The 19,681-nt window shown below is 37.3% G+C and overlaps 1 protein-coding gene across 8 annotated transcripts in view; it reads right to left on the bottom strand.

The window, feature by feature from the left end:
- CFAP43 (cilia and flagella associated protein 43) overlaps positions 1-19,681 on the bottom strand; it is a 104,785-nt gene that overhangs the window by 57,349 nt on the left and 27,755 nt on the right. For all 8 annotated transcript variants that reach the window (XR_009005725.1, XM_007172089.2, XM_007172091.2 and 5 more), the window contains 5 exons: positions 19,587-19,654; positions 17,772-17,903; positions 12,841-12,957; positions 6,005-6,085; positions 1,540-1,688 (listed from right to left, as the gene is read on the bottom strand). Coding sequence is in view for 7 of the 8 variants with exons in the window: in XM_007172089.2 (XP_007172151.1) it covers positions 1,540-1,688; positions 6,005-6,085; positions 12,841-12,957; positions 17,772-17,903; positions 19,587-19,654 (547 nt within the window). In the remaining variant the exon portion in view is untranslated. The remainder of the gene's footprint in view (positions 1-1,539; positions 1,689-6,004; positions 6,086-12,840; positions 12,958-17,771; positions 17,904-19,586; positions 19,655-19,681) is intronic.

The raw sequence follows: 19,681 nt of genomic DNA, 5'->3' as shown, positions 1-19,681 counted from the left end.
ACTAATAAAATGGTAAACAAATTTATTGAATGACAGCATGGAGATACATCCAAAACCATTTATTCTTATGGTTTGTGATTTTTAATATTATCAGACCTTATAAAAGGCAAGTGATTATATATAAACATAATCATTACATTCTAGGCTAATACTGTTTCCCAATTGCAACTTATAAGTACATGGTCGAGAAGATTCACTAAAAATGGGTGACTATTTCATCATAAGTAAATGAAATATGACAGTAAAGCTTTCTTAATATTGCAAGTGGACATAAGCAATTGTCAAATTAGTGATGAGTGGAACATTCCAATGCCTCTCAGTACCCATCCTGGCAGAAAGAGGAAGAACGTAGTGAAATGTTTCTATCCTTTCATCAAATTGGAACAAGTGGGAAATGCAAATTAGGGTAAGAGAGAAAGATCTGAAAAAGGAGCACCAAAAAATATGGTACAGAGGAGCAGAATGTAAATGGAGGGAGACTACAGATCCTTCCCCACTGAGCCAGAGGCAGCAGAGCTTGTAGGAACAACGCAGATGGTGGAAACCCAGCTCCTCCCAGCACTAGTTGAGTAATCTTGGGCAAATGCTTCCCTTAACCTCTCTGAACCTAAATTATCTCACTTGTGAAATAGGAACAAGCATAATACTTTTCTGAATATGTGGCAAATATCACACTCAATAAGCTACAATGTGTGACAGCACCTCAAGCTGTAAAGCAGGGCATAAATGTCATTTCTTATTAATACTTACTATTATGATATAACGAAAGAAAGAATAATAACATGAATCTAAATCCAATGCTCTATGCTGTCTTCTTAAAAGTATTGATTCAAAAAATTTGAAATCAACTAAGTGTCCATCAGTATACTGTCTTTTAAAAATTATGGTATACCCATATAATGGAATACTATGTAGCTGTAAAACAGAATGAGGAAGGTCTTCATGTGTGGATAAAAGACTTTCTCTAAGACATACCATTAAGTGAAAAAAAAAAAAAATTGAGGTGCAGAACATTGTATATGGTTTGCTGCCCTGTAAGAGCCAAGGCAATGACTCTGGAGCCCAACTGCCTCAGTTCAAATCCTAAAACTTGCCATTTACTATGCATGTAATATTAATTGTTATTTAAATTCTTTGTGCATCATCTTCCTTATCTCTAAAATGGACACAATAAGAATATCTATCTCATGAAGTTAATACAACAGAAGTGCTTGGCACACTCTAAGTGCTTGATATGTATTCATATAATTAAAAGGAAGTACTTATCTTTTTTGCTTGTTTGTGAATAAAATATATCCAGAAAAAAGACATGAGTAATTGGTAACAGGCTGCCTCCAGAGAGGAGAACTGGGTATTCAGGGACAAGCGTGGGAAACTGTACCATACAGTGCTCTGTACTTCTTGAAGGTAGAACCGAGTCAATATATTAATTTTCAAAACAACACATGTAAAACTTAAAATTAAAAGAAATTAGGGCTTCACTGGAATTCTCAACAGACAGGCCTGACAAAGTTGCTGCCAGAAGCAGGCATTACTTACAGGAGGTGCTGCACGGGCGATTCAGAGAGATAGGCCGTATGAACTGAGTGAGGGGATTCAACGTCCTGGATGTCGAGGAAGTAGACAAAGCCATCCTCGGTCCCCACGGCTGCAGAGAGGGAGGAGGGAGAGCAAGCCAGAACTGTTGCCTGTTTAAAATAAATGCCATACAGAAACAGACTCACAGATATGGAAAACAAACTTGTGGTTACCAAAGGGAAGAGACAAGGAGGGAGGGACAAATTAGGGGTATGGGATTAACAGACACAAACTACTATACATAAAACAGATAAGCAACAAGGGTATACTGTAGAGCACAGGGAATTATACCTGCTATCTTGTAATAACCTATAATGGAGTATAACCTGCAAAAATACTGAATCACTATGCTGTACACCTGAAAATAACACAGTATTGTAAATCAATTACACTTTAATATAAAATAAAATAAAATAAAATAACCCCCCAGATGCTCAACTTCACTGTGCCAGAAAATGAAACCTGTTCTCCCTCACATAAGAATTCTACAGTTTATTTGAAAAGCCTGCAGAACAAGAAGAGTGGCAAGTGTCGTGTGGTATTACAAATTATACACTCAACATTCTTCAGCTAATCGATAGCATAAGAAGTCACAGCAATCTGTACATCATACTCTTTTACCCTAAAATTAGAATGATAAAAATATAAGGAAATTGCTTGAACTTTAAACCATGGCTTCATTTTTATCCTTAAATGATTGCGAAATGATTATACCTGATAATAATGAAAAATAAAATAAGAAATTTAAAATATATTCCTAGCATCTTTTGGACATCTTTATAGAATGTTAGCGATTTTTAAAAATCAACATTCATCTGCTGGATAATGGTAGATCCTGAGATGGGGGCATAACTGAGGAAGACTTAAGAAAATAACTATTGAGTTGGCCAAAAAGTTTGTTTGGGTTTTTCCATAAGATGTTACAGAACTTTTTGGCCAACCCAATATATCACTGGACCACGTGGCCTGTCACCAAAGAAATGCATCACAGATTCCTGCTTATGTCGCAATCATTTACAGAAGATGATGTCTAAGAGAATAAATTTTTTGTCATGATACTTAAGGAATCAGATTCATTCCTCTATAGTTGTCACTGACAAAGCCCACTGGGTTTCCCGGGAAAAATAAGATGGAATCTAGGTGGTAAGGTCTAACCTCTTCTTTTGTGCTTCATCTAGTTTCACTTGCTCATCGGGTGCTGTGTGCAGCAGTCTTGCACCCAGAACTTCAGACCAGGAAAGTGACACCTCAACTCCGAGGCCGTGTGGAGACGTGCTGCCAATGACACCTCAATTCAAGATGGCGGCAGTGGCAGGCAGTGCGCAGAGACACTGCACCCAGAACTTGGATGTGAAGCCAGAGCAGCACAGCTGCACTAGCCCCGCGAGAGCTCCAACCCCCCACCCCGTCCCCGCAGTGAGGAGAACCATATAGAGCATCCCCACCCATCCCCTGTCCCAAACACGTGTGCTCTAGAGCGAGAGCTCCCACCCCTCCGTTCTCTGATCAAAGAATAAAACTTTCCTTTGTTTCTGAACCAAACTCAGTCTCAATCTATTGGCACGGGCAACACCAGAGAAGAGGACCCCTACTGGGGCCCAACTCGAAAGGGTTGGTAACATAATTACATTTTGTAGTTTGTTTTGAATAAAATAATGGAATGTTAGAAATAGAAAAGGTCTTAAAGAGATCATTGTTTTGCAGACTAGAAAATGGAGGCAAAGAAAAATGTAGCAATTTGCCCCAGGATCCCATAGCTTGTAACAAAGCTCAGAGGAAAACTTAGGGGTCCTGCCCCGTTAGAATGCACAGTTTCCCCATTGAGCAGGTTTTCATTTTATTTTTTAAAATGAATTTTCCAAGCCTTAACCAGTTTGCGTCTTTAGTGGTATCTCAGTATGAAACTGGAAACGAAGTGGTGAGGGTTTGTTTTTTTAGCTAAAAGCCTTTATGGGAGATCTCAGTGTGTGTGTGTATGTGTGTCTGTGTGTCTGTGTCTCCTCAAAATAATCAGTTGAAATTACCCTCCATTCCAGGGCTATTGTGGACTAGGCTAAATATGTACAGCAATACTTGGAGGGGTCTTAGTTACCCTAGCAGGCACCATCAGGGGAAGCTAGTAGTGTTCAGGCATCCTGCCATCATGACGCTGAGCAGGGTTCTCTAAGGACCACTGCCTAAAATGTTCACGGGGAACACAGTCCCCGGCACAGGCAGGGAGATCTGGCCCCAGCACTGCTGGGTCAATCCACTTATCATTTCCCCATGGGGCAGCAGTATCCTCCAGTAAGGAGAAACCACTGACTCTCCCCAGTAAGAGCTGAACTACATGAGTGTACAATGCCTGGTTTGGAGCTCAATGAAGGGTTGCCTAATTAACTGTGGCAGTCGTCTGAATCTCTCCCTTCTGATCAGAGGAAGGGAACATATCTGAAGCAGAAAGAGGGCCTTTTGGTGGTACCTATATCCCTCCTTAGCCAGGAAGTGCAAGGTAAGTCCTGATTATACAGACCCTTGGGTGGGTTGTTAAACATCTGTACGTCTCTCATCTGTAAAAGGAGGTGTGATCAGATGAGCTTTAAGATTTTTCTAGTTCTAGTAATTCTAACAGAAATGAATACATATAAACCTTGTCACATGGATTATGGAGTCTACAAATATTCTTTCAGGTAAGAATTCTTATCTTTACTTTTTAGGATGAGTTTTTTATCTTATTGAATTTTATGCATCTTGTAATCTTCTTGCATCCTTTTGCATTTTGTAATCCTCTTATGTGAGGTATGATGCTTCATCTTGTATTATAACTGAGATTTTAATTTATAACAGAGAAGGATTGTAACTTGTCTTCCTACTACCAAGATCCATAACTCATCTACAACTGTGTAATACAGAAAATGATAATTTAAGAAAAAACAGCATTACCACTGTTTCTTGGTCTTTTTATATTTTTAAAAACATTATTTTATGTAAAATGCACCATGAACGTGGTGGAAAGAATGGTATCACCTTATGGTAGGTTAGGGTTAGGTTTAGGTAAGGAATTGTGGTTTGCCACCCAGCATCAATACACCTTCCTTCTGGAAAATTTCTTGAATATCCATTGAGAAACCATCTCCCCCCTATTTTCAGTGTTGAGTGGAACAGATCTGACTCCCATTTCCATGGCTGATTTTAAGCCAGTTAGCATTTCTCATCCCCCTGTCTACAGTGATTAGTTCAGGGTTATTATTAAGACATTAGGAGGTATTTACTAAGCCTTCTGAAAAGGAGAAACTTCTCTTCTCTTCCTCCTCCCACTGTAGGAGGCTTTCTTCCCAGATGATCTGACGTGACGTTGATACCTGTGGCATTTGGGTACCACTAAATGAAGCCTAAGATGAAACTAAAGACATAGTATACAGACAGAGAGGAAAACAAGATCCTTGGTAATATCATTTGAGTTGCTAGATCAAGCCACAGATGAGCCCAGATAAACTCTATACTTTATAGTTGATTGAGTCAATAACCCCCACTTTTTAATTTTTGGCTCAAGCTGGTTAGAGTGGTACTTTTCTTTCATTTGTTTGTTTGTTTTAATTTATTTATTTTTTGTTGCTGCACGTGGGCTTCCTCTAGTTTCGGCGAGCGGGGTTACTGTTCATCGCGGTGCACGAGCTTCTCATTGTGGTGGCTTCTCTTGTTGTGGAGCATGGGCTCTAGGCACGCGGGCTTCAGTAGTTGTGGCACGCAGGCTCCAGTAGTTGTGGCATGCGGGCTCAGTAGTTGTGGCTCGCGGGCTCTAGAGTGCTGGCTCAGCAGTTGTGGCACACGGGCTTAGTTGCTCCGCGGCATGTGGGATCTTCCCAGACTAGGGTTTGAACCCATGTCCGCCTGCATTGGCAGGCGGGATTCTTATCCACTGCGCCACCAGGGAAGTCCCTTTCTTTCATTTCTAACTGATCATGTTGAGGTTAGATGGGGCCATTTATCTAGTTATAGCCAAGGAGATGTTTCATTTTTTAGTAAAAGTGCTTAATTGCTAATTCAAGACCTTCCAGCACTCTTGCCATACCATGGCACTGAGGAGCTATTAGCTGGTGGAGCCTCTGTCGACTTTGTTCCCTGAAAGGCCGTGTGGAGCAGAGAACCTGTCAATCCACAATGAACTTACAGCCTGAGTGAGATATAAACCATTAGGGTTTCAGGAATAACTGCCACCACAGAAAATCTTGTTCTTTCCCATACACCAGTAGAGTATCTTATGTTCCACCCTCTGGGCTGTGGAATATACTTTATACACAAGAATTACTCTAACATATAAGGTAAAAATGCAATAAGGCCTCTGTAATGAGTATTTCCACAGACTGTTGACATGTGAATATGAAAAAGTAGGTTGGAGTAGAATTCAATATATATATTTTTAAATTCATTTATAAGGCACACTTACTGGGATATTCAGATAAATCCTGCTGACACAAGCACCATCCTCTATACCCCAAACACAAACTTCTCCTGACTGTGTGAGAGTCTGTAAAAGAAAGAAAAAGAAAACTCAAATGGAAAACAAGACTTTGCTATGGGAGTATGTTCTAAACTCCTTTCTAGTATGTCAGTCTGATGATTTAGTATAAAATTTCATTTTATTTATGTGGATTAAAATTACTTTACAATTTCAACGTCAATACTTCTGATTTGAACAAATATTAACTATTACCTTTAATGCAATTTAAGTAACACATAATAACTAATTAGGATTAGAAAAGTGAAATAAAGGTTTTTTTTCTGTGTAACATAATTGAAATAAGTTACTTGGAAATTCAATGAATTTCCTAGCGAATAAGCCTAGAAATAGAAAATCACAATTGGTATTTTAAAAAAATAGACTTTGCTTTTAAGAGCAGTTTTAGGATTACAGAAAATTTGAGCAGAAGTAGAGAGTTGCACTTCCCTCCCTGCCCTTCCCAATATCCATACAATTTTCCCTAACATCTTGCACTATTGTGGTATATTTGTTAGAATTGATGAGCCAATACTGATACAGTGTTATGGACTAAAGCCATAGTTTACCTTAGGGTTTACTCTTTGTGTTATACATTCTATGGGTTTTGACAAACATACGATGACATGTGACCACCATCACAGTATCATACAGAATAGTTTCACTGCCCTAAAAATCCTCTATGCTTCACCTCTTCATCCCTCCCTCCCTCCCCACTGAACCTCTGGCAACCACTGATTTTTTTTAGTGTCTCCACAATTGTGCCTTGTCCAGCATGTCTTACAGAGGGAACCATACAGCTTTCTCAGATTGCTTTCTTTCACATAGCAATATGCATTTAAGGTTTCTCTATGTCTTTTCATGGCTTTATAGCTCATTTCTTTTTAGTACTGAATAATTTTCCATTGTATGGATGTACCACAGTTTGTTTATTCATTCTCTTATTGAAGGACATCTTGATTACTTCCAAGTTTTGGCAATTATGAATAAAGATGCTATAAGCATTCACGTGCAGATTTTAGTGTGGGCATAAGATTTCAACTAATGTGGGTAAACACTAAGAAGCCCAATTGCTGAATCATATGGTAAGAGTATGTTTAATTTTGTAGAAACTGCCAACTGTCTTCCAAAGTGGCTGTACCATTTTGCCTCAGTAGTGAATGAGGGTTTCTGTTGCTCCATATCCTCACTAGCACTTTGTATTGTCAGTGTTTTGGATTCTAGACATTCTAATAGGTGTGTAGCATTGTTTTAATTTGCAATTCTCTAATGACAAAAAACATTGAACATCTTTTCATCATTCTTATTTGCCACCTGTATATCTTCTGTGTTAAGGTGTTTATTCAGATTTTTTTTCCCATTTTTCAGTGGGGTTATTTTCTTATTGTTGAGTTTTAATAGTTCTTTGTATATTTTGGATACCAGTATTTTATCAGATATATGTTTTGCAAAGATTTTTCTTCCAGTCTGTGCTTTGTCTTTTCTTTCTCTTAACAGTGTCTTTTGCAGAGCAGAAGTCTTTAATTTTGATGAAGTCCAGCTTATCAATTTTTTCTTCCATGGATTGCATTTTTGGTGTTGTGTCTAGAAAGTCATTACCAAACCCAAGGTCACTTAGATTTTTCTCCTATGTTATCTCCTAGGAGTTTTATAGTTTCGTATTTTACATTTAGGTCTACAATCCATTTTGAGTTAATTTTTTGTGAAGGGTGTAAGATCTGTGACTAGATTTTTTTTTTTTTGGCACGTGAATGTCCATTTCCTTCTGCACCATTTGTTGAAAAAAACTATGCTTTCTCAAGTAAATTGCTTTTGCATATTTGTGAAAGGTCAGTTGACTATATTTCTAGACACTGTCCCATTGATCTGTCTATTCTCTCACGAATACCATACTGTCTTGATTACTGTAGCTTTATAGTAAATATTGAAATTGGGTAGTGTTAGTCCTACCCAATTCTTGAATCAGTAAGTTCTAGAATCAGTTTATTCATATCCATAAAATAATTTACTGGGATGTTGATCGGAATTGCATTGAATCTATAAGCCAAGTTAGAAAGAATCGACATCTTAATAATACTGAGTCTTCTTACCCATGTACATGAAATATTTATGCATTTATTTAGATCTTGTTTGATTTCTTTCATCAGACTTTTATAGTTTTTCTCATATATATCTTGTACATATTTTGTTAGATTTATTCCTATTTTACTTTTTCAGTGCTAATGTAAATGGTATTGTATTTTAAATTTCAAATTCCAATTCTTCACTGCTTGTATAAGAAAGCAATTGAGTTTTGTATATTAAACTTGTACCCTGCAACCTTGCTATAATCACTTAGCTCCAGAAGGATTTTTTATTGATTCTCTGGGATTTTCTACATAGACAATCAGGTCATCTAAGAACAAAGTTTTATTTCTTCCCTCACAATCTTTTTTTTTTTTTTTTAAAGATTTATTGATTGATTGACTGATTGATTGCTATGTTGGGTCTTCGTTTCTGTGCTAGGGCTTTCTCTAGTTGTGGCAAGCGGCGGCCACTCTTCATCGCGGCGCGTGGGCCTCTCACTATCGCGGCCTCTCTTGTTGTGGAGCACAGGCTCCAGACGCGCAGGCTCAATAGTTGTGGCTCACGGGCCCAGCTGCTCCGCGGCATGTGGGATCTTCCCAGACCAGGGCTTGAACCCGTGTCCCCTGCATTAGCAGGCAGATTCTCAACCACTGCGCCACCAGGGAAGCCCCCTCGCAATCTTAATACCTTTTATTCCCCACCCCCCTTTTTTTGTCTTATTGCATTAGCTAGGACTTCCAGTTGATTTCATTAAGGTTTTTTTTTTTTTAAAGATGTCCTTTATCAGATTGAAGAAGTTACCCACTATTTGTTGTTTGCTGAGAGGTTTTGTTTTGTAATGTTATTATTAATTATTTATTCAATTTATTTAATAGATATAGGCTCAGATTATTTATTTCTCCTTGTATGAGTTTTGGTAGATTGTATCTTTCAAACAATTGGTCCATTTCAACTAAATTATCAAATTTGTAAGCATAGAGTTGTTCATAATATGGTTGGCCCTCTGTATCTGTGGGCTCTGCATCTGCAGATACAGAGAGCTGACTGTACTATGCCATTTTATATAAAGGACTTGACCATTCGTGGATTTTGGTATCCACTGGGAGTCCTGTAACCAATCCCCCATGGATACTGAAGGATGACTGTACTCTTTTATTATCCTCTTAATGTCCCTGGGGTCAGTAGTAATGACCCCTCTTTAATTTTCATTTCTGATGTTAGTAATTTGTATCTCCTCTCTCTCTCTTTCCCTCCTCCCCCCACTGCCTCGTTAACTTGGCTAGAAGTTTATCAATTTTATTGATCTTTTTAAAGAACCAGCTTTTGGTTTCTTAGATTTTCTCTACTGATTTCCTATTTTTAGTTTCATTGCATTCTGCTCTCATTTTTATTATTTCTTTTCTTCTGCTTACTTTGGATTTAATTTTTTTTTCTATTTCCTAAAGTGGGGGTTTAGATTATTGATCTTAAACATTCTTCTTTTCTAATATACGCATTGAATGCTATAAATTTCCCTCTAAGCCCTGTATTCACTGCAAAATCCCATAAATCTTGATATGTAGTATATGCATTTTCATTTAGTTCAAATTTTTAATTACTCTTAAGACTTCTTTGAGCCATGTGTTATTAGAAGTGTGTTGTTTACTCTCCAATTATTTTGGGGTGGGGGGAGTTTCCAGCTACCTTTCTGTTATTTACTTCTAATTTGAATCCATGTAGCCTGAGAACGTATTTCTTCTAAATGGCTAAGGTATGTTTTATGACCAAGAATGTGATCTATTTTGGTGGATTATTCATGTGAGCTTGAGAAGAATGTATATTATGCTATCATTTGATGAGGTAGTCTATAGATGTCAATTAGATCCAGTTGATTGATGGTATTGTTCAGTTCACCTATGATTTTGATCTTCTGCCTGCTGGTCTCTCTGAAAATTTTCTTTTAACATTCCTTGCAAGGCAGTTCTGCTAGTGACAAATTCCCTCCATTTTTATTTGTCTGAGAAAATATTTTTTCCTTCACTTTTGAAGGATAATTTTACTGGATATAGAATCCTGGGTTTGTTTGTTTGTTTTATTCTTTCAACACTTTAGATATTCACTCTACTTTTGCTTACATGATTTCTGAAGAGCAGACCGCTGTGATTCTTATCTTTGTTTCTTCAAGGGTAAGGTTTTTTTTTCCCTTTGGATTTTTTCAAAATTTTTACTTTGTTTTTGATTTTCTATCATTTGAATATAACAAGCTTTGGTGTAGATTTTTTGGTATTTATCCCGCTAGTGTTCTCTGAGCTTCCTGGATCTGTCATTAATTTTGAAAAATTCTCAGCTATTATTACTTGAAACATTTCCTCTGTTCCTTCCTTTCTTTCTTCTCCTTCTGGTATTCCTATTATGTGTATGTTATACCATTTATAATTGTCCCATGTTCTTGGATATTCTGTTCTTTCTTTTTCATTCTTTTTTCTCTTTGCATTTCAGTGTTGGAAGGTTCTACTGACATTTCTTTAAGCTTATTGATTCTTTCCTTTGCAATATTCAGTCTATTGATGAGCCCGCCAAAGGCATTCTTCATTTCTGTTACGGTGCTTTTTATTTCTAATATTTCTTTTTTTCTTTCTTAGAGTTTCCATATCTCTGCTCATATTATCCAGTCATTCTTTCATGTTGTCCACTGTTTCCATAAGAATCCCTAGTATATTAATCATAGTTTGCTTTAAATTTCTGGCCTGGTAATTACAACATGTCTGTCATATCTGAGTCTAGTTGATGCTTGCTCTGTCTGATGTTTGCTCTGTCTCTTCTGTTGTTGTCTTTTAGTATGCCTTATAATTTTTGTTCAAAGCTGGACATGATGTACTGGGTAAAAGAATATGAATTAAATAGGCTGTAGTGTGAGGTTTTATGTTTATCTGGCTAGGAGTTAGACTGTGTTTACTGTTTGCTGTAGCTGAATGTGTCAGAAACTAAAATTTCCTCTGGTGTCCTTGTTTTGGTCTGAGATGTGCAGTTTCTCCAGTTGTAATCCCCCTGGGTACTGGCTCCAGTGGTGGTTTCTACTTCTGGGCATCTGCTCCAGTAAGCTGTAATTCTTTGCATCTGCCTGTCTGTCTCTATAATTTGGGGGGGAGTGGTTTTCCCTATGACCTCAATTCTTTGATGGGTCTAAGAGGAATTGTTGATTTTAAATTTATTCAGCTTTTTTCTTTTTTTTTAAAGATATATTAATTAATTAATTTAATTTATTTATTTTTGGCTGCATTGGGTCTTTGTTGCTGCACACGGGCTTTCTCTAGTTGCAGCGAGTGGGGGCTACTCTTCATTGCGGTGCGCAGGCTTCTCATTGCGGTGGCTTCTCTTGTTGCGGAGCACGGGCTCTAGGCACGTGGGCTTCAGTAGTTGTGGCTCGCGGGCTCTAGAGCGCAGGCTTGATAGCTGTGGTGCACGGGCATAGTTGCTCCGTGGCATGTGGGGTCTTCCCTGACCAGGGCTCGAACCCGTGTCTCCTGCATTGACAGGTGGATTCTTAACCACTGCACCACCAGGGAAGCCCAATTCAGCTTTTTTCTTGTTGTGAGGTTCTTTACATGCTGGACTGGAAACCCAAAGTTCATATTCATTTTTACAGATAATTTTTACTCTTTCACAGGATCAAGACTGAAAGCAGCTTAAAGTCGCTGCAATGTGATACAATTTAAATTCTGTTTCTTGAACACTAGGGAGTGGGTAACATGATACCGTGGATCAAGTATCTAAATCCTAAACATGAAAATCTTGTATTAAACTTTTTTATTGAGTTGAAACAACCCTAAAAACAGACATAATTCTTATCAGAGAACATCTGGAAGAAAAATCACATAATCAGAATCTGAAGATTGGAAGAAACCTTAAGTGTTTCCTATTCCATAGTCTATGTGTTTTTTTATTTGCTAGAACTCCCAAAATCTTAATGGATTTGTTGATGAATCATATGAAAAGTGAAATATGTTTCTTGAGATCAACTAAAAGTAAGCAGTTAAACACCAGAAAAGAAATTTCTTTTCTGCATGTAGAGGGAAGGTTTTTTGTTTTTGTTTTTTCTAAGTAGACTGAATACATGTTTTGTGCATGGCAACTATTTCATTTTCATTTTCAAATCGGGCTGCATCACTCTGAGAGGGTAAACACTAATAGTCTAATAAGTGTTGACAACTCATTAGCAATGAATGTGTTTGATGATCTGGCTTGGAAAGCCTGGATGGTGAATACAAACTGGATGGCTCCTACAGGGAACTCTGCTCAATATCATGTAGCAACCTAAGTGGGAAAAGAATTTGAAAAAGAATAGATACATGTATATGTATAACTGAATCACTTTACTGTACACCTGAAACTATCACAACATTGTTAACTATACTCCAGCATAAAATAAAAAGTTTAAAAAATAAAAACAAACAAACAGGATGGCTCCTAAGATTTTAATTGCTTTGGTCATGTTCAGAGACTTAATATTATGAAGTCACAATATGACAATGTCATTCTAACTGGGGAGTAAATTTGATGATGGAAGTGGTTGGCATTTCTACCACATCTTCAAGAGTACCCTCAGGGGACTTCCCTGGTGGTCCAGTGGTTAAGACGTCGTGCTCCCAATCCCAATGCAGGAATTTACAACAGGTTGCACATGAACTTCCAAAATCTTACCCTTAAATCGTACTGTGAAACAATACAATATTCCTTACCATGCAGTATTCATTTCCAGGTGTGATAAAGTCTGTTGCCTGAAATTTCCCATCACAAGCCGCTAGGAGTTTTTCAAAGGTTGGCTCCTCATCAAAAGTGTAAATATAAATAGATCCCTATAAATATACCAAAAAAGAAAAAAATAATGCAATTGTTGTGTGTTCAGTTCAACAAATAGTTATTAAATGCTTACTGTGAATAAGGCACTGTGTGAGAAAAGGCAGTGGGAAAGTAGAGATAAACTCAGTAAGGCCCTGACCTTGAGGAGCTTAAAATATAAATGTTTATTGATTCATTCATTCATTCCTCAATTAAAATAATCAATTAATAGGACTTTCTTCTTTTCTCCATTTCCAAGCATTTTTTTTTTAATATTTTTGCCTTGTTTTGTGTCCTCAATTGGTTTTTCACTTCAGTTACTTTTTTTTTTTTTAATTAATTAATTAATTTATTTATTTATTTTTGGCTGTGCTGGGTCTTCGTTTCTGTGCGAGGGCTTTCTCTAGTTGTGGCAAGTGGGGGCCACTCTTCATCGCGCTGCGCAGGCCTCTCACCATCGCGGCCTCTCCCGCTGCGGAGCACAGGCTCCAGACGCGCAGGCTCAGCAACTGTGGCTCACGGGCCCAGCCGCTCCGCGGCACGTGGGATCTTCCCAGGCCAGGGCCCGAACCTGCGTCTTCTGCATTAGCAGGCAGGTTCTCAACCACTGCGCCACCAGGGAAGCCCCCAAGCATTTTTTTAAGATTACAATACATAACAAAGCACTTTTTCCTGACTTTAAAAATAATGTCTATTTATGCAGAAAATTTGGAAAATGTAGAAAACCAGAAAAGTTGTTAAGATGAACTAACTTCTATCACATACTAGACCATGGTGGGCACTAACAAAAACTTTTAAATGTACATTTGTGAAAACTGTAGAGGTGTGGCTGAAGCTGTTACTTATGACTTGTTTATCATTCTCAGGTTCCAAATTCACCTCTCCAAAAAATCTATCCTGTACATTATGCATCCCTGCCAAGTAACTGTAATACGGTATGTTTATTTAACTAGCAATAAGAAGTCTGCTTTCAACTGATCACAAGTTCTTCAAGTTTACTTGGGTTAAACATGAATATTTTCGTTCCTGTTTATCTAAAAAATACAACTCTGTAAGGTCTAAAATTTGGTAGGTATTTACTGATTTTACCTTTCATTCATTTACCTTTCATTAATTCCTTCAACAAATATTGAGTGGATACACTGTGCCAGACACAGCTCTGGATGCTGGGGCTGCATCAGAGGACAAAACAGACAAAAGTTCCCTGCCCTTATGGAGCTTACATTCTACTGGGGAATTTGGTCAATGAATAAGATATCTAAATAATATATATTGTAAGTTAAAGAGCAATAATTGTAAGAAGAAAAAAATAAAGCAAGGAAAGAGGATATGACATGGCAAAATAAGAGGGTGAAATTCTAAACTAAGTGTCCAAGAAAGGCTTTACAGAGAAGGTTGTGTTTAGAGAAAAGACTTGAAGGAAATGAGGAAGGGATTCACATGGATTCTGTGGGAAATGCATTCCAGACAGAAGGAACAGCCAGTGCAAACACTCTGAGGGAGGAGCATGCCTGGTGCATATAAGCAAGCTGCATGATGACCAGCATGACTGAAGCAGGGTGAATAAGAAGAAGAGTCTTTGGAGATAAGGCCAGTGTAGGGAGTGGAGTCCACATCATGAAGGGCCTTGTAAAGCATAGTGAAGATTTTGGCTTTTACTCAGAATAACATGGGGAATCACTGGAGGGCTCTGAGTAGTAGACAGAGATGCTTTGCTCACTTTGGCTGCTATGTTGAGTACATGTAGTCTATTCTATCATGTACTGAGAAAAGTATATTAAAATCTCCTATTGAGATCATGATTTTGTTTTTCCTTGTCATTTTGTCATGTTTTACTTTATATATTTTGAGGCTATTTTATTTGGTACATATATATTTTAAAAGTTTATGTATTCCTAGTGAACTTAACCTTTTACTATTCTAAAATAAGCCCATTTATTCTTAGTAATGATTTTTGCCTATAAGTCTTTTTTGCCTAATATTAACATATCTCCAAAGGCTTTCTTTTGGTTAATGTTTGCATGATATATCTTTTCCCATTTTCTAAATTTACTTTCAATTTTTAATTTACTTTCAATGTTACTGTATTTTTAAAAATTTACTTTCAATCTTATGCTTTAGATATGTCACTTGAAAACAGTGCAGAGTTAGGTTTGGATTTTTTTAAATCAAATATGGTAATCTTTGCCTTTTAACTAGACCAACTATTCTGTTTTGTTTTAATTGTAATTACTAGTATATTTGAGATTAAACATTACTTTTTAATTTATGCTTTCTATTTTCTCACTTGTTTTGTGTTTCTCTTTCTCTCTTTTCCTACCTTGTTTTGGGTTTTTTTTTTAACATTTCACTTCCCCCCTATATGATGTGGAAATTTCATCTGATGTTTCAGTTCTTTTATGGTTACCTTAGCAGTCAGAACATGCATACTTAACTTATAAATATCAGAAGTTACTTAAAACATTTACTCTCCTCCCAGGCAATAAAATAAACTTGAAATACATTATTTTTTTTTTTTTTTTTTTTTTTTTTTATTTATTCATTTATTTATTTATTCATTCATTTATGGCTGTGTTGGGTCTTCGTTTCTGTGCGAGGGCTTTCTCTAGTTGTGGCAAGTGAGGGCCACTCTTCATCACGGTGCGCGGGCCTCTCACTGTAGCGGCCTCTCTTGTTGCGGAGCACAGGCTCCAGACGCGCAGGCTCAGTAACTGTGGCTCACGGGCGTAGTTGCTCCGCGGCATGTGGGATCTTCCCAGACCAGGGCTCGAACCCGTGTCCCCTGCATTGGCAGGCAGACTCCCAACCACTGCGCCACCAGGGAAGCCCTACATTATTCCATTTACTCCTTTCCCTCCAACTTACATTATTGTTGTCTGGAATTTTAATTCAATGTTATTTTTGAACCCAACTTTGAATAATTTGTGTTGTTTTATACAGTCAGTGTTCACTTACATTTCTCTACACATTTACTACTGCTCTTCATTCTTTTTGCATCACAGTCCTTCCACCTGGGGTCATTTTCCTTTTGCCTGAAGTACATTCTTTAGAATTTTCTCTAGTGATGATGTGCTAACAAACTCTCAATTCTGGAGTGTCTAGGAAGTCTTTTTTTACCCCTGTATTGAAAAGTATTTTCCCTGAGTATAGAATTCCAGGTGGTAGTAACCTTATTTCACTAAATCAGGGGTCAGCAAACTTTTTCTATAAAAGGACAGCTAGTAAATATATTAGGCTTTGCAGGCCATGTGGTCTCTCACAACTACTTAATTCTACCATTGTAGTGTGAAAGCAGCCACAGACAATACATAAACAAGTGGGTCTGACTGTGTTCCAGTAAAACTTTATTTACAAAAACAAGCACCAGGCTGGTTTTGGCCCATGGGTCCACAGTTTCCTGACCCCTGCACTACATGGAAGATCTCATTCCACTCTTTCTTACTTACATTATTGCCAGAGTAGTCAGCTGTTAGTGTAACTGAAAGTCCTTTGAAATAATCTGTTTTTTTCTCTGACTGCTTTTAAGATTTTCTCTTTGTCTTTGGTTTTCAAAAATTTCACTTTGTTCAGTCTAAGTGTGTATATCTTTCCTGCTTGGGATTCACTGGGCCTCTTGAAGCTGTAAATTCATGTCTTTAATCAGTTCTGGAAAATATCTCTTTAAATATTACCTCTGTCTCACTCTCTCTCCTCTTTGGGATTCCAATCAAATACATGTTAGATCTTTTCACTGTATCATTCATTTCTCTTACCCTCCCTTTTGTATTTCTCATACTTTTGTCTCTTGGGTTCATTCTGGACAACTTCTTCTGATCTATCTTCCAGTTCATTGATTCTCCAGTCTTCTGTCAGACATATTCATTTAATTTTTTCTTTGTTAGTATATTTTTCTTTTTTAGAACTTCTATTTGTGTCTTTCTCCCTTCTGTTATGTTACTTTTTTATTGTTTCCTGTTCTCCATAGATATTTTAAATTTGTCATTTATTAAAACATCATTAGCACAGTTTAACTTCTGGTAATTACAGAAACTTAAGTCTTTCCATATTTAAATTTAAATTTCTTTTAGGCAGAAAATCATTGAACTTTACTTGTAATTCATCTAAAATCATTGCCTAACAATATAAACTAATATATCCTGACCTAGGAGTCTTCCCAACAGTATAATTCAGGTGGGCATTTGATTTTATCCTGTATTTATTTCCCTCCCTTCTTCTCTTACAGAACCTGTGTTTTCCTTAGAGAACCACCCATGACCCCAGTCTCAGTTCATGTTTGGGTGGATTGACTCTACCCAGGGTCCAAGGGTAGACATGTGACTTAGGCCTGGTCAATGAGAGTTTAGAATCCCTCTGGACATAGTATTTGACCCAGGGGTAGAGAGGTGACCCAAGTTAGTACAATGAGTCTAGATTCCAGGACATTTTTTTCCAACTGGTATCTTTCTACCAGGGTCACCAAGAGGATAAAAATACAAAATTGGAGTTGCAGAAGGCTCTCTTGACACCACAGGGGTGAGTCTGCATAGAAAAGGAGGAAGCAGAGAGGAAACAGAGCCAAGATATGGCAGAAAAACAAGGCATGCAGCATCATGGGAGCTCCTGGATTTATATCAATTCCTTGCTTGCTTTCAGTTATACACACAAAAACAAACAAACAAACATCCCTCTGTTATTTAGGTCTTTTAAATTGAGTATTTTTTCATTTGCAAGCTAAAGAGTCCTGACTAGTAATGTATCATTCTGCAACACACTCTGCCCTTCATTCCTGTCATGCAATGATGATAATAATAATATCTGAAATTTCATGTCAAGAAACCACCATCTAGCATACCTTGTCTGTCTGAATCAGCAACATTCTGTAACTGGGAGAAAACATCAAATGTTCCACAGGCCCTTCAACCTCAAGAAAATCCTCTACTTTGTAATTTGTATCTTTAATAAGAAAAGAATACACAAAGCCATCCTAGAGACCAAAAACAATGAGATAAATGAAGAAAATTAGTCTTGATCAATGCATAGTATTCAATATACTTTCCTCATCAAGCAAGCTAAGAATTATTGATTACCATCTACTATTCATTTTTGGAATCATCATCTATGTTTACATTACCTAGAATGCCCTGCTTCTTACCTTTATTTAGTCAACTTTTAACCATGTTTCCTGGTCAATTTTCAATTTTATCTCTTTTGTGACACATTTTTCAACTACCTAAAATTTTACTGATCACTCCTTTCTTTGAACTTCTTTAGCATTTATCTTCTTACCACATTCTTCATTATATAGGAGGTGGGGCAGATGAGGCAGAGTTTATCGTGTGGCTGGTATCCAGAAGTCTCCTTACTTCAAAGACCTTAGCCTTAATGTATGTATAATCATCATTATGTGCATTTCCTAAATCTCTAAATGACTCAAAGGTAGGGAGTGTGCTGTTTATTTCCTTTGTATTTTCTTTTCTAGTTTTTCACACAGTGATAGAAACAGGGCAAGTATCCAGTAAAAAAGGGTTGGTTAAATGTTGATCAGTTAGTTGTAAACAGCTTTAGGTTAATTTAACTACTCTCAAGAAAAACTTAAGTTATTTTTACAGTAATGAAAAGGCTTTGGCAAATTCACCCATCATTTCTAGATTAGACCCCATAATAACTAAGAGTAGGCATTTGTGAGACGGCTGGGTTCAGACTTGAGACCTGGGGGGAGAAATGTGCAAGGTGCTTTCTCCAAGCCCATCATCATTCTCCATCCCTCACCAGAGCAGATGCTCCAATCTCTCCTTTAAACTAGGTTAAAAAAACACACCAAGGGTGGCCTTGAGAAGGACAAATGCAGACTAAATGTAGGAGGAAGTAGTCCGTTGCAAGGTTGGGGAGAGGAGATTACAAGCTACATGTAGGTTAATGAGCTCCAGATTGTTTCTTGTTGGTGGAGCTACATCTCTCATTCTGACATCATTGCCTAGCTGCCCTTAGGTTCCTGGAGATGTGATCTGTGGCAAAAGAAGACACAAAGCTAACAGTGTTCTGGGACGGCTACCAGTAGACCTGAGATTTTAGTGTAGGTCGGCTCCAAACCTTAGCATTGATTACAACCACATGGAAATGTAACCTGGTCTGACCTCTTTTCATACTTACTGAGGCTATGTGCCCTAATAAATGAGAGCAAGAACTTTGGAGTTTGCCACACCTGGGTTCAAGTCCCAGCTTCACCACTTACTGGCTGGTGAACTCTGTAAGACTCGACTCCGTGTGTGTGTGTGTGTGTGTGTGTGTGTGTGTGTGTGTTTGGGGGGTTGGATTTTTTAATCCTGTTTTTGCTTATTTGCAATAAGATAGACATATGATAGATCATTATACTGTTATCTGTAATTTTGTATATATTTGAAATTCTTCATAATAAAAATTTTTACAATAAACATCTCCCCAAAACAGAATTTTAATTAATAATCTGACAGAACTTGACATCCCAAATTATGGCTCATCATAGTAAATGGCAGCAAATGGAAATTGTATGTTTTCTTTTTTTCTCTATTTGAAATAAGTTTTTAACTATTTTTTAATTGAAGTATAGTTAATTTACAACGTTGTGTTAGCTTCAGATGTTTGTATATTTTCTTTAAAGCAATTAATTTTGAAGAAAAAAATACATTACAATTCCAGAAGCAAGCACGCCTCCCTTCTGATATGCCATGGTGACTGGACTGACAAAATTTCTTCCAACTTTGGAAAAGAAAAACAAGGTAAAAC

Source organism: Balaenoptera acutorostrata, chromosome 16, assembly GCF_949987535.1.
Source record: "Balaenoptera acutorostrata chromosome 16, mBalAcu1.1, whole genome shotgun sequence".
NCBI classification, from domain to species: domain Eukaryota; kingdom Metazoa; phylum Chordata; class Mammalia; order Artiodactyla; family Balaenopteridae; genus Balaenoptera; species Balaenoptera acutorostrata.
Note: the sequence above shows the minus strand (reverse complement) of the source record. Positions and strands in the feature narration are given on the sequence as shown.